The sequence below is a fragment of the Monocercomonoides exilis genome (assembly GCF_001643675.1).
Source record: "Monocercomonoides exilis strain PA203 chromosome Unknown scaffold1-2713096, whole genome shotgun sequence".
NCBI classification, from domain to species: domain Eukaryota; phylum Preaxostyla; order Oxymonadida; family Polymastigidae; genus Monocercomonoides; species Monocercomonoides exilis.
In genome coordinates this window covers 439,915-454,206 of record NW_027150546.1, presented here as the reverse complement: position 1 = coordinate 454,206, position 14,292 = coordinate 439,915, and the positions used below count along the sequence as shown (strand labels likewise).

At 49.0% G+C, this 14,292-nt stretch overlaps 4 protein-coding genes across 4 annotated transcripts; 1 reads left to right on the top strand and 3 right to left on the bottom strand.

The window, feature by feature from the left end:
* Nucleotides 1–2,429: 2,429 nt before the first annotated feature.
* Nucleotides 2,430–2,842, bottom strand: MONOS_9930 (uncharacterized protein; the record flags this gene model as incomplete). The annotated part of the gene is made up of 3 exons (XM_067880474.1): nucleotides 2,430–2,563; nucleotides 2,623–2,674; nucleotides 2,768–2,842. 3 exons carry the CDS (start codon nucleotides 2,840–2,842, stop codon nucleotides 2,430–2,432), a joined length of 261 nt encoding a protein of 86 aa, XP_067736186.1.
* A 158-nt stretch (nucleotides 2,843–3,000) lies between these two features.
* On the bottom strand, nucleotides 3,001–10,443 carry MONOS_9931fu9932 (uncharacterized protein; the record flags this gene model as incomplete). The annotated part of the gene is made up of 2 exons (XM_067880475.1): nucleotides 3,001–10,046; nucleotides 10,185–10,443. 2 exons carry the CDS (start codon nucleotides 10,441–10,443, stop codon nucleotides 3,001–3,003), a joined length of 7,305 nt encoding a protein of 2,434 aa, XP_067736185.1.
* A 19-nt stretch (nucleotides 10,444–10,462) lies between these two features.
* MONOS_9933 (uncharacterized protein) lies at nucleotides 10,463–11,140 on the top strand. The gene has a single exon (XM_067880476.1). It carries the CDS (start codon nucleotides 10,487–10,489, stop codon nucleotides 10,907–10,909), a length of 423 nt encoding a protein of 140 aa, XP_067736184.1. The 5' UTR covers nucleotides 10,463–10,486; the 3' UTR covers nucleotides 10,910–11,140.
* A 157-nt stretch (nucleotides 11,141–11,297) lies between these two features.
* MONOS_16875 (uncharacterized protein) lies at nucleotides 11,298–14,289 on the bottom strand (the record flags this gene model as incomplete). The annotated part of the gene is made up of 1 exon (XM_067869745.1): nucleotides 11,298–14,289. One exon carries the CDS (start codon nucleotides 14,287–14,289, stop codon nucleotides 11,509–11,511), a length of 2,781 nt encoding a protein of 926 aa, XP_067736183.1. The 3' UTR covers nucleotides 11,298–11,508.
* Between the last annotated feature and the right edge of the window lie 3 nt (nucleotides 14,290–14,292).

The following is a 14,292-nucleotide window of genomic DNA, read 5'->3' as shown; positions in this document are numbered from 1 at the left end:
AGAAATATTTTTTAACATTTCATCGTAACATTTTTTGAATAGAAAAGAAAATATTTCATGAAAGCTGATGATGAAATCTTCGTATCCTTCTTCTTCGAATTTTTCAAATAGCTCCATTTTGGCTGCCTTTTTATTCTCTTCTTCCATTTCATCATCCTCTTGCATTATCAATCGATATAAAATGTCAATAAAGAATTGGAAACTTTCATTTACCATCCCATATTCCATCGCTGATCGCAGGATCCTCTCCAAAAAGAGATCAACCGCTCCGCCTTTCAGCAAGTCTTCAACCCTCACAGCTCTGAATTTTGCTGCAGTTCTCAATAAATAAATGCATTCATCGAGTATGTCTGGGTTATGATCCTTTGCTATTCTGAACATCTGAACAACTCTGCTAATTAGCGTACAGTATTCTTTATCCCACAGTTGGCATGATTAAAAGATATGCCTCAATGCTTGCAGCCATCTTATTAAAACAAGCTCTCTTTTTTCTCCTTTTTCTCCTTTTTCTCCTTTTGACTCTTTCTTTCTCCTCCGATCTGCGAATCTTGAAAGCTCTTTTAGTTCTCTTGTTGCTTCTTTCACCATATGCAGCTCATTCAAAATAGTGTCTTGCAAACTATTATCTTTGAATAACATCTTTAATAAAAATTCACAAGCAGATTGATACGCAAGGTGTGTCAGATTGTGTTGCACCTGATGATACTGGATTATTTCTTTGATTTCATTCAAATACTGTTTTTGTTCAATTTCCTAATCAGAAAAAAAAAAAAGAAAGAAATTCAAAAACGTCAAAAACAAAATAGAAACTCTCAAACTTGAGTTCCAATATCGCTCAAATCCATTAAAGCCATTTCCACATCTTTTTGAATGTCTTTGTTTTCCTCTTTGTTCAAAGAAACTTTCAGAAGGCAAGGCACACAAATTGAATGAAATTTCGATGAAGGAAGGATACTGTGCGCCAGATTGCATTCACAAAGGTCAACAAGTAGTTTTTCATTCTTTTCTTCCTTTTTCTTTTCTTCTTCAATCATCTCCTCAATCTTTTGTACAATAAAGATTCGTCAAAGATGCATTCATAAGTTCTTTTCAGTACACTGCAATAACCAATATGCTTCAACAACAAAATCGCATTTTCCAAATTCATTTTCCTTTCTTTGAGCATTTTGTCAATTTTGTTGAATAGCTCTATCGAAATGACAGTTTTTAACTCACCACGATTCATTTCATCAATATTTTCATTCATTTCAACGATTTTCTGCTTTTGCTCATCCTCGCTGCAACATCCAAGCACGTCGAGCAATTCTTCGAAAATAATTGTAATAAAAAGGAATTATGCTTTCAAATAACAGAAAATGAAAAGACCCCAAAACTTATCAACAATGTTCATTCTATAAATAATTTGTTCAAAATCCAAGATATTCATTGTATAATCCAGTTGTTTCTACTCAATAAAAAACAGATTTTGATAAAAAGTTCAATGAACCAGCAGAATTCTGGTGAATGGGTCAGAATTAAAATTCTTTTGTTCCTGCTGATCGAACCAACAACAAATCAGATTGATGTAATCGAAACAACTATTTTAGAAAAAAAATCCAACTGCTTGAAAAACTGCTTTTGCATTTATTATCCATCTATGTCATTTCGGCTATTTTATCTCAAATGCGCGCATATTCTGCATGGATCGAAATAATATTCTTTTTACATCCAAAACAAAATATGAAGAAGAAGAACAATAGGAGATATGAAGTATTTGCATATATGAATCTGGAAGGATTAACAATTTGATAATCTTTGAATTTTTCTTCTGCAATGGACAGATGAGAAAAGAAACTCACAATTGATGAATTAATACAAGATTCTACAGCAATGGAAAATTGCAACAAGTCCAAAAGATAAAGAGTCAACAAACATTACAACATCTTATATTTTTGATGATTGGTTGATTGGTTTGTTTTTGAAATGTGTGTGGGAGTATCTGTGCTTTTAGAGTGTTGGTCAGACATGTGATTTGGATTTTGCTCTCCACATTCATTCATTCATTCATTTTTTTTTTAAACTTTTTCTTTTCTTTTCTTTTCTTTTCTTTTCTTTTCGTTTCGTTTGTGAATCATCCGATGCACCTGTTTGTGATATTGTTATTCTTTATTTTGCAAGGCTATCACGACTCTTTCTTAATTGAGTTTGGTGCTGTTTCCGTTTTCGTGTTGCTTCCTGAACAAGCACACAAAGTGAATGTTCTTGCTGAGCGAGCGCTTTGACATTTTCTTTGCCAAAGAGAATGGTGTGCACTCAATCTTTTTTATTGATAGAAAAATTCGCATTTTATTCATTCGCTTTTCTTTTTCTCAGAAAGTCAGAGAATTGTGACAGAAACACAATTTTTGCTTTTTTTTTTTTCACGGCATCTGTTTGTGAGTTTTTCCCATCTAGAAGTGCAAATGCCCTGATTTGTTTATTTTAGAGAGAGAGCGCGCGCGACAACGGAAGTGATGTGAAGAGCGCACATGGATGGGAGCAGAACAATGAAATGGGGATGAAAATGGCTTGAAAACCACAACATCTGTGAATGAAGAAAAACGCTGAATACAAAGCGAGTACAAAACAAACAAACAAACAAACGCAAAACGGAAGGATGCAAAAGGCTACACGGCTGCAGCTTTGCGAGTCCGACCTCATTATAACAACAAAATAGGCGTTGGCAAAAGGAAAACGGAAAACAGATAACAGAAAACACATGGAAGTATTCCCAAAAAAAAAGGCAAACAATTAATAAATAAATAAAACAACTGTTACGTTTGACAAGAGGCACAGAATGAGATGCAGTCTGCGCTATCGTCATTTGTGAGCATCTATCTTGTCTGCGTCATTTCCGCTTTATTTGAACTGCAGATGTGACTTTTTCGCTTGCCAGCTTCCAAGCCAGTCATTGGGATGTGGAAGGGCTGGGGGAAAGGTGGATGGAAAAAGACAGGGAGCGCTCAGCTGCTCGGAGAAGGATCAGGAGGGGGCAGCGGGATCTTTGGTGAAGGTTGTTGCGGAATAGGAGGCAGATTGATGGGAGGAGTAGTTGAGGTGCAAGGGGTGGTAACAATAGAGGGCGTCGGAAGCTGTGAGGCTGGGAGCGCCACCGGGAAAGTGCTGGATGAACTGGCGCTGGAGCTGGGCAGGGCTGGGGCGTGCGTCTGGATTTTGGGATAGGCAGGCGTTGATGGTTTGGGCGAAGGCGGAGCAGCCTGCCGCGCCCAGATCTGGCTTTTCGCCATTTGCTATCTTCTGGCCGGCAGTCTCGGCCTCGTACTTGCCAAACGGGATCTGGAGCGTCACACACTCCCACAGCATCATCCCGATGGAGAATGCCACAGACTTCTGTGTTGCCCCCATGTTCTTGTTGATCAGGAGCTCAGGCGCCTTCCACCTCAAACACTCTTTTTTGAAGCTATCTTCTTCCTCAAAGGCAGATGAGGGCAGAGAGTCTCTATCGTTTCTGCCATCATCATCATCATCATCATCGCTTGCAGACGTGACAACGGTTGAAGAAGAGATGGAGGAAGTGTCGGAGTCTTCAGAGGAGCAATCAGAATGGAGGGCGATGCAGATGACCATGTGCTCAGAGAACAGCACGATGTGTGGGCTGAGGTTTGGCAGAGAGGGAAGATCGTCCTCCCCGTCTTCGAAGGAGAAGAGCGCACCACCAGCCACCCAGAACAGGATTTGGGCAGCTGTTTGTTCTCTCTCCCGCAGAGTGCCAATTGCCATCTCTTTCTTCTCATTCTTTCCGTGCAGCAGCATGAACAGAGAATCCCTCAGATCCACAATCAGCTTCTCATGAGGAGACGAGCATGCCATTGCATCCACCAGATTCGACATCGATGAGGTGGTTGGGCACAGACTCTCCGATCGAACAAATGTTGAATCTGAGTCTGTTGTTGAAGTGGATGAAATGGAAGGTGATAATGTTCGCTTTCTTATCTCTTCTTCTTCTTTCTCATCAACCTTCTCCAACATCCATTCTGGAATCTTATCTGAGTCCTTTCCCAGGATGTACTCAGTTGAACCACTATCAGATAGAAGATGTTCTGATGACTCTGAATGACCCAAGCTTTTCTCATACACCCTCTTCTTTATTCTCTCTTCATTCTTCTTCTCAGCCTCCCTCTCTGCCCTCCTCCACTGCTCCTCAGGCGACATCTCCATCGTCACCATCTCGAATGCCTTCGGATCCTTTTTGATGTTGTCATTCACAATCTCTTCCAGTTCTTCAGTTCTTCTCTTTTGCTTTCTCCATCGAATTACAAAAATAATAAAGCAAATTAACACGATCAATAATATCGCAACAAGTACAATCACAATCAACAACCAATAAGATTTTCCTTCTTTTCCTCCTTCAACAAGTTTTTCGTTTCCATTTGCCTGACTTTCACTTTTGTTCTTCACAACAATGGCATCGGTGAAAGACGGACTGGAGGGGTTGCCGAACTGCAGCGCAACCAACACATCTGCCTTGTCAGATGCATCAGCAATTGCATTTGCTGGGATGGTGCTAGCGATCTCGTTCTCGCTCACATAATCGTCATGAGAGAATGTACCTTTCTCCACAGCGTGTTGATCGCCGAGGAGGAAGAAGAGGGCGTATGAGAGGTTGCAAGGGAGAAGGAGGGAGCCGTTGCAGCGGATCTGGATGTGGGTGTTGTTGTGATGGGTGATGGCAGCGCTGGTGAGTGTGGGGATGAAGAACGAGGATGCTCTTTGAGCAGGGATGCCGTGGAGCGAGCATGCGGTTGTGTGGATCCAGAGGGAAGTGTTTGGGAGGAGGCCGTCTCCGCCGGCGATGCTTGTGAGATGGAGGGTGGAGGCATTTGAGCAGATGATGTTGCGGCGGGCAGACTGGTAGTTGGGGATGGATGGGGTGTTGTTTGCGAAGAGGATCTTGTGCATGTGTGCAGACGCGGCAGAAAGAGAGAGGGCGCCCTGAGGCGCAGCGGTGAATGCAGCATCTGTGATTGCGACTGATGAGTCGGCGAAATGGACAAGAGACCCGTTCCATGTGCACACGTTGTCTGCAACTTCTCTGGCTGTGCTGGATGTGTTGGATGTGCTGGATGTGCATGAGGCAGCGGTTCCTGTGCCTTGGAAGATGCATGCTTCGATCTGGATGTTTTCACAATTAGCAAAGTGCTCCATCGTTCCTGTTGCAGATGCAGATGCAGATGCAGATGCAGATTCAGATGCGAATGTGGGTGTGGAAGTGGAAGTGGAAGTGGAAGTGAAGTTGGTGAAAGAGCAGTTGTGCTGGAGGATGGTTCCTGTGCACGAGGTGCAGTCAAAGCCGCATCTCTTGGTTGTTGCATGGGCAACAGCCACCCCGACCAGCTTCAGCAGAGAGGCAGGTTCGTCTGGAGAAGGCTCGGTGTCTGGGGTTTGGGGGCAGCCGCACGTGATGAATGCATTATCTGCTGTGGAGTTGCGTATGGCGAGATCTCTGATTTCGATGGTGGTGCTTGGCTCGATGGCAAGCGCAGCGTTGCTGGTGGCAGTGCTGCTGATGTTTGTTTCTGTGCACACTGCAACAGATGAGCTGCAGAAGAGGAGGAGATTGCGAGTTGTGGCGATTGAATGGAGGGCGGCTTTCCTCATCTCGAACACCCCGCTTGCCACAGAGACGAGTGTGGAGTTGAGGAGAGTTTCAGTTCCGGCAGATGTGAATGTGCATGAAACGACGAGCAAGCTGCCATTGAGCTGGCAAAAGACAGAGTGGAGCTCGGATGAGAAGCCGGAGCCGATGGAGAAGTGGCAGCTGTCGAGCGAGCAATCGTTTGCAAAAGCGACGACAGCGTGGTGGGTTTGCTCGATTGCGATTGGAGTCTGGAGATGGATCAGGCAGATCAGCTTTGTTGCTGAGCGGAGGGTGAGGTCGGCGAGTGTTGTCTGGCGGGCGAAGGCGGAATCGGTGTGGACAACGACCATGTTCCAAGTGCCGCTGCCGATGTGGCGGATGCTGTTGTCGATGGTTCTGCACATGTTTGAGGTGGAGCCGCACTGGCGCGAGTCAGTTCCGAGGAGGCAGGCGTGGATCTGGCCGGCCTTGAAGAAGGTGATGAGCGGGATGAGATCGAGAAGGGTGCTGTCGGCGAATGTGGAGCCGCAGATGGAGTTGTTTGTCTGGAGAGAGGGCTGGGTGAAGTCGAGTGTGAATTGGGTTTCGTTGATCTGTGTGGCGACGTGGTCGGACCGGATGAAGATGTCTTTGCCGGAAAAGGCGTCGTTCAAGATGAAGCGGTCGTTGAGGATGCGGAGCGGGATGGGGTGGAGGAGGTCATCAGGAGCTGGGGGTGAAGATTGAGAATAAGATTGAGAATAAGATTGAGAATGGGATTGGGGCTGGGTGCAGTCGATCATGAGAGCACCGCCTTTGCCCTTCGTGCGCGAGCACACGCACTGAGTGAGCACACACGAAGCCACTTTCAGAGAGGATTCGGTGGAGCTGAGGCGCACACGCACCGCGCCTCCTTCGTCGATGGTCTCTCCCACGCAGTTTGTGCAGAAGCAGGAGTCGAGCACACAGTCGATGCTCTGGTACGAAGGGAGGGCAAAGACAGTTGAGTGATTGGCGTGGGCAGTGATGTTTGTGAAGTTGGAGTCTGCGATTGTGAAGGTCAACTGGCTGTTTGTGGGGCTGATTGTCTGCTTGGATGTGTCTTCAGCGGGTGCAGCGACCTCGATTATCCCTGCTGGCGAGGCATCCACCATGCAGGCGGACAAGTTCTGCACAGCTGCTTGGGATGCGGTTGCAGCGACAAGGAAAAAGGGATGGGTGAGGGTGATTGCAGAGACGCAGCAGTTGGCGATTTCGACTGATCCGGCAAGCACAGACGCAACAGCATAGCTGGTTGGAGAGGAAGGGGCTGTGGATGCAAAGGAGCAGGCAGAGAGGGAGAGGCGGGCAGATGATGTGGCGGATTGGAGAAAAGAGAGGATGCTGTGAAGGGAGGGTGGAAGAGAGAAGGAGAGATTGGCGAGACGGAGGAGAATGGAGGAGGCGAGGAAGGCTTTGTTGCTGCCTTGAAGGGCTGGCTCGTGGACTGCGACTGGTGTGCCGTGTATGTTGCCATTTATTAGGAGTTGTGGATTGCGGTGTGTGGCAGAAGGCTGGAGGTGGAGGAGGGAGGAGAAGGTGGTGCTGTGCGTGACTGTGATTGTGGAGGCAGAGGATGGAAGGTCGGGGGCAAACCGGAGCTGGAGAGCCTTGTCGATGGATCTGCAAGGTGCGACGTCAAAGCCGCAAGCGCTGAAGTCCCATCCATCTGCACCGTCGACATAGGCATGGGCAGAGAAGTTGGTCCAGAGATACACAACGAGCGGCACAGCATAGTGCTCGCTGCATGTTGCTCTTTCCCAGCCGTTGAGCTGGTGCAGCGACTGGAAGGCTGGCCCGTCCATGTCCCATTTCAGGTGGAGCGTGTCGGCCACGCTGTCCAGCATCTGTCCGGCAACAAACAGGCTTTTCCCTCTCCAGGCGTGGCACTTGTCGAATGTCATGTTTTGGAGCACAAAGTCCATCGAGCCTTCGCCTCCCTCGATGAACATTCCACCCCCAAGCCCTCTTTCTTCTGTGTCCTCGTTTTCTTCATCGACTTCTTCCTCAGACTCGGCCTCAGTCTCATCATCGGAATCGGTATCTGCCTCGGGTGCGGAGCTCGATGCTGAACACTGTGTGAATGTGACGCCAGTCATGGTGAGCTTCCTGCCGTTCTCCACAGATGCATACAGGCTGCCGCCTTTGAGGGTGTGTGCGCGGATGCAGCAGGATGATATGGTGCAGTTGGATAGGTGCATTGTGGTGCCTTGCTGGGTGTGCTTTTCCGCGATCAGGCACCCGCCGTCTCCATTTGCCCGTCTCGGCCGTGCAATTGTGGTGCTGTTGATGGTGATGCTGTGTGCGCCCGATATCAGGATCGGGGTGAAGGTGCTGAACTCGGCGTGTGTGCTGATTTGTGTGTTGGTGATGGTTGCGCTTCCCGATGCAAGGTGCATGATGTAGAAGGTGACTGGGAGGGATGGAGCACTGTGAAAGTCTATGCAGCAGTGGTCGAGTGTGAGTGCAGCAAGCGAGTGGATGAAGCCGTGCCGGCCGGTGCTCATGGCAGTGGGGAGCAAAAAGCAGATGCTGGATGCGCTCATCTCAGCAGAAGCAGTGACAATGGCTTTGTTTGAGCACTGGCCTGCATCATGCACGCGCACAGCCTGAAGATGTGCTGTTGCAGAGGAGAGCAGGAAGGGGAGTGTTTCGATTGTGATCTCGGAAGCGAGCGTGGAGTTTGCAGCAAGAAGAATGGTGGTGGATGCAGAGGTGATTCTGTTGGATGCAGCAAAGTGGATGGTCTCGCAGGCAAACACAGATGGGCCGCAGTGCAAATGATCTGTCCCGGCGAGTCCGTCGACATAGATGTTGTTGTCGCGGTGGCAGAGATATACCTCGAGCGGGATGACAGGGTGGTCTGCGCCATCCTCAGAGCCGCTGAGTCTGGATGGATCGGCAAAGCACTGGGTGTGGTCGACAAACTGAAGTGTGGTTGTGTTCACGATTTCACTCAGCATCACTCTGCCTGCGCACCTGAGAAAGAGGTCTCTGCCAACAGCTGCTCTGTTTGGCGTGGAATCGGAGAAGCACACGCCGCTGCTTATCTGGAAAAGTGCTTGGGCGTTGTCGATATGCACCATCATCCCTCCGCCCTTTCCTCCCGTTCCTCCCGTTCCTCCCGTTCCCTCTGTATCGGGAACACAGCAATCAGCGAAAGCAGCCGAGCCGTTCACAACCATCTCGGCATCCTCGTCTGTCAGGTGCGCACACACCCCTCCTCCGCACGAGCCATCCTGGCAGGCAGTGCAGCTGGAGAAGGATCCGCCAGTGATGCACACTTGCGATCCAGCGATGAGGGAGCAGTCGAGGCCGCTTCCGCTTCCGCTTTGCCGCGTGATGGCTGTCAGGTTTGTGGAAGTGAGTGTGACGCTCAGTGCAGCCTCGGCATTCACAGCCAGGGCAGCCACAGATGAAAAGCACATGGGGCCTATTTCCACCGAATCGAACAGCACATGCCCTGCAGCCACAGTTATGACGGATGCAGCGAATGGTGCATCGGGCAGTGTTTCTGTTGCAGTGATTGTGCAGTGGGCGACTTCGAGGCATCCCTGCATGTCTGTCAGGTGGAACAGGTGGGAGTGCAGCGAGGCGCTTGCATTCCTGCGGAATGCGAGGGAGCTGAAAGTGGCGCTGCCAGTTGTGATTTGCACGAGGGCTGTGCTGCCTGTGGCGTCAGCACTCAGCACTGTTTTGTCAGCGCCAGCGCCGCTGAAGGATATGGTGAGTGTGCACACATCGATCCTTGTCTCGTGGCACACGCACTCCTCGACTGCAATAGCCTTTGTTTGGAGCAGCGGGTTGGCCACGCCCACTGCATATCCCACGGTTCTGCATCTTCTGCCTTGGATGTCTCCGACATCGGCCGATCCGCATGCTTGGTGGTCGATGCCGCTGGCACTGTTGACGAGGATGGGATCGAAGAAAGTGTTTGGAATCCAGGAGCTGCATTCTTGTATTCCCTTCATAACCCTGTTTGCGGAGCTGGCTGTTGCGGAGCGGCAGAGCACAAAGCACTCCTCATTGATGTTTGTCCAACCGCTGTCGATATACACATCGTGACCCATTTTTGCAGCAGAATTGTTTTCAAAGAAGCAGAAGCTCACTTTGGAAACATATGCGTTGCTTGAATTGTCCCAGCAAATACCTCCTCCATGTTTCTCACTCGAACAGTTTCTGAAACAACAGTCAGTCATGTTAACTCTTCCTTTGGCATATAACCCAAAACATCCTCCTTGGTAATCTTGTGTTTTCTTTTTGCAACCCTCAAAAACGCATGAATCTATCAACCCAGTATCTTCGCAGTCATATGTTATCATTCCGCTTCCAACATGTCCAGTCGTGCAATTTGTTGTGATAGTATTCCTGATCAAAAATGAATTTGGAGTGCACATATCAATCGCACCTCCTGAATGAATTGCATTACAACTGTTGAAAAAAGTGTGTGTTGAAATCAAATTTTTTCCTCCACTCAAGAAGGAAATGGCTCCTCCACGAATCGAAGAATTACAGTTATTGAACAAGCAAGCGGAAATATTGAGCAGACCTGTGGATGTGAAGCGAATTGCTCCACCATAATCACTTTCCAACGAATTGAACTCACAATCAACGAACGTTGCATCACCTGCCGAAATGTTCTGTCTTATCATTGAATGATCTCCAACCATTGGTATGGCATTGTGGCGTCTGTGGCAGTTCTCGAAGGAAGTGTTTGCTGATGAGTGAGCGAAAGATTTGGAGTTCAGTGCATGGAACAAGCCTCCGTTGTATGGGGATTCGACACATTTCACGGTGCATCCAGACATCACTGTTCTGATTTCGCGGGTGGGGATATTGAGTGGCTCATTCATGTTTGTGGTGCGGGTGATGTTTGTGAAGGATGAATGCAGCAGCTCAACATCGGATATGCCAGATGTTGCTGCAAACGGGGAGCCAGCACAGACGCAGCAGGAGTCGAAGAGGGATGAGGATATTGAGACTCTGCAGTTTGCTGAGCTGGCAGGATGGTCAGCACTGCTGGCAATGGATGAAACAGGGGCAGCTGGGTTAGAGACTGCCAGCGAGATGTTGAACAGCCACAGGGATGCACTTTGCAGCTGGGCAACATGGTGGGTTGATTTGGAAGTGTATGTGAGAGTGCAAGATTTGAATGTGGCATCGCTGCTGCTGATGATGGCAAGGCAGGCGTGTGGTGCACAGCATGCAAGGGATGCGTCAGACAGCAGGAAAGAGGTGTTGACCATTGTTGCGCAGCGGCGGCTGAGCAGCTGAGTTTGTTTTGGGGCACTCAACAAACCCTTGAAAAGACATTGCTGTTTGTTGTTGGATGTGCCAATGGACTCATAATTGAAAGGCAAGTGAGCTTTGCATGGTGAATGTTCCAAGCAATTGGCAACGCCATTTGATTCGCATGCAATGAAGCACAAAAACAAGAAAGTCAAATGGCACTTCATGGATGCTTTTTTCGTTGTGATGCATAATTTTTTTTTAAAAAAAAATAATAATGCCAGAAAAAACAAATAATGGAAGGTTTATCAAAAAAACCAATAAATAGCTTATTATATGACTGTTTTCTATGAAATCATATTTTCGTCCAATTATTGATCAATTTTATTTTCTTTAAGGGAATCTGAATAAAAAATGGGATAGAATTATTGCATTTATGAAAAAATAAATGATTTATTCCAAACTTTTTCTGAAATTATATCATAAAAAGTCTTATATTCACATGTAAAAAAAATACAGAAAATTGTTAAAATTAAGAAAAATAAAAGAAATCATTGAGTGGAACAAAATTCATAAAGTTAAAAATTTCCTCCCATATTTAAATGTTACAAGCCACAACAAAAAATATAACTAACAATTACAACTCAAATTTTTATAAATAGCGAATAGATTTGTTCACTTCTCGCATTTCTTTCGAACGACGCCTCGGTTGAATACGAAACAACTTCATATTCGCTGCCATCTCTCTTCATCTGCTCTTTCTCGTGTGGCTGCTTTCCAGAACAATCACTTGCCCGCTCATTGGCCGAATGTCCGCCTGGCCATTCCGATGAGCTGCTGGGCGAAAGGAGGGCTTTCCCACATGCTTCGCTTCCACCCCCGCCAAGCCCTGCCCGATTCTCAACAATGATCGACTGCTCCTCCCCAATCCCATTCTGCATCCTCTCCTCACCCGCCGACACCCAACGCCCAAAACCCCGATTCGCCTGAACTGGCGTCGACAGCTGCACATCACCCCCAAAAAGCCCACTCGCATTTCCCTGTCTCATTTCAGTTCTGCCCCTCTCCTCTTCAAACACCCTTCCACCTGAACCGCCTGCTCCCCCAATGTCTGCTGCCTTGCCCTCCATTCCTGCTCTCACACCTTCTCCAACAACACTCATCCCCTCAAGCACCGCTGGGCCAGACGGCCACAGCTGCTGCGGCTGAGCATGTGCGAGAGGCGTTGACAGCGCAGAGCATGCCATCCCTCCACCCACCAAAGGGCTTTTTTGAACATTCCCTTCCATCGCTGCCATTTCTGTCATCGCTGCACTGCCAACTGATCTGCGCTTCATGCTGCCTGTCATCGTCGACACTGACACACTTTTTGGCGTCCCCTCTGATCCACCCCAAACACACCCTGCTGCCTGCTGCTGCTGATGCTGCTGCGGACGAGTGGCTGAACCCAGCGGAGTCGAAAACGCGCTGCCTGACCCCTTCCCCATGTCTGTCACCTCCTCGTCAAAGATCTCATACTCCTCCTCTGTTCGATCTGTCTGCACAATCGCATCTGCCACCAGCACTCCACCACCACCACCACCTCCTCCTCTACCTCTCGCTCCCCAGACCTCTCCTCCTCCTCCTCCCATCCTCCAATAACTCTGCTTCAACAGTTTCTTTTCCTCTTCTGCTTCAATCAGCCCCAGCGCCTCTTCTTCCTCTTTCTTCTTCTCCAGCTCTTCCTCAAGCATGTGCAGCCGCGCCTCCTTCTCCTTCCGCACCCGAGCCTTCCGCTGCGCCTCTTCCTCTCTCTTCCCCTCCAGAGCCATCCGGCACTTCCTCCCCAGCGCCATCCTCCTCAGCCCCCTCCCAATCTCCTCCCCAGCCTTTCTCTCCCTCTCTTCTGCTTCCCCTTTCAGCCTCCAAAACATCTCCTCACACAACACACGCCTCACCTGCTCCCGCCGCTTCCTCGTCACCACCTCCCCTGCCTCGATCTTCCTTCGCTCCTCTGCCAGCCCTCGCACCATCGCTTCTCTCAAACACTCCCCATACACCACACGCCTCCTCCACCACCCGCTTATCCTGCCTGCTGCCCTCTGCCTCCTCTCTTCCTCCGCCATCCACCTCACCACAAGCTCCTCTCTCGCCTCGCTGCATCGCATCCCCTTTCTCCACCCTTCCCCAATCACCCATCCTGCCCTTCCTTCTCTCACAAAATTTTCTCTCCGCTTCTCCTCCAAAATCTCTTTGCCCCTGCCCACGCACACATGCCTCCAATACCCCCTGCCGATCACCCTCCCTGCCACACCCCTCCTTTCTGCCTCCCTCTCCCTCTCTCCACTCAGCACACCACCTGCATATCTTCGCCTCCACATCTTCACACACCCTCTCGCAATCACCCCCGCTCCCGCCCTTCTTCGCTCCCCCTCTCTCTCCTCTGCCTCCTTCATCCTCTCTGACCCAGCCTTCCTCTTCCACCTCCCCATCCACCCCACCCCAATCACCAGCGCTGCTCCTTCCCGCTCTTTTGCCATCTCCGCCTCCCGCACTTCCTCTTCTCTCCTTCGCCTTCCAAGCTCTTCTCTGCTTCGCTCCCTCACAATCCGTCTCCGCTCCATCCTGCTGATCACACCCGCCCCTTCCCTTCGCTCTTCCTCTTCCTCTTCCCTCTCTCGCCGCTCAATGTCTTTTCGGATGTCCCGGATCCGCTCCCGCTTCTGCCGGATCCGCTCCTCCACCTCTTTCTGCTCCTCCCACACCCGTTGAATCTTCCCATCAAACTCATCCTCCTCAGCCTCTCCTCCTTCCAAATCCCTCCTCTCCTTCCCTCCTTTCTTCCTCACCACCCCTCGAACTTGCACCCCTTTCTCTGCTTTCTGCTCTTCCTCTCTCCTTTCCCTTTCATTCACCACCTTCACCTCCATTTCTCTTTCTCTTTCTCTTTTCCCTTCTCTTTCCCTTTCCTCAACAGCATCTGCTTTCCCTTCTCCATTCCCTTCCTTTCCTTCTTTCTCACCCCTTGTGCTTATTTTCCGAGGCTTCACTTTCTCTCTCACAGCTCCTCTCATCCTTTCTCTCGATTCTGTCACAAACACTTCAACTTCCTCCTTCTCTTCTCTCTCTCTTTCTCCTTTCCCTTCTCCTCCCTCCGCTTTCCTTTCCACTCCCACTTCTTCTCTCACATTTTTCTCCCTTTCCCTCCATTCACTCGATTTGTCAGCATCACCCAACCCTTCACTCCGTCCAACCAACAAATCATCATCTTCTTCTCCTTCTCCTCCTTCTCCTTCTTCTCCTTCCTCCTCACTCTCATTCGATTCCATGAACTCTTCCCATATCTGCGTCGCTCGCCTCTTCTTCATCTTCTTCTCCATCATTTCTCTCTCTTTCCTCACCGTCGACTCGCTCGGCGCAAGCACATCCAACAGCACTTCCGACATCCC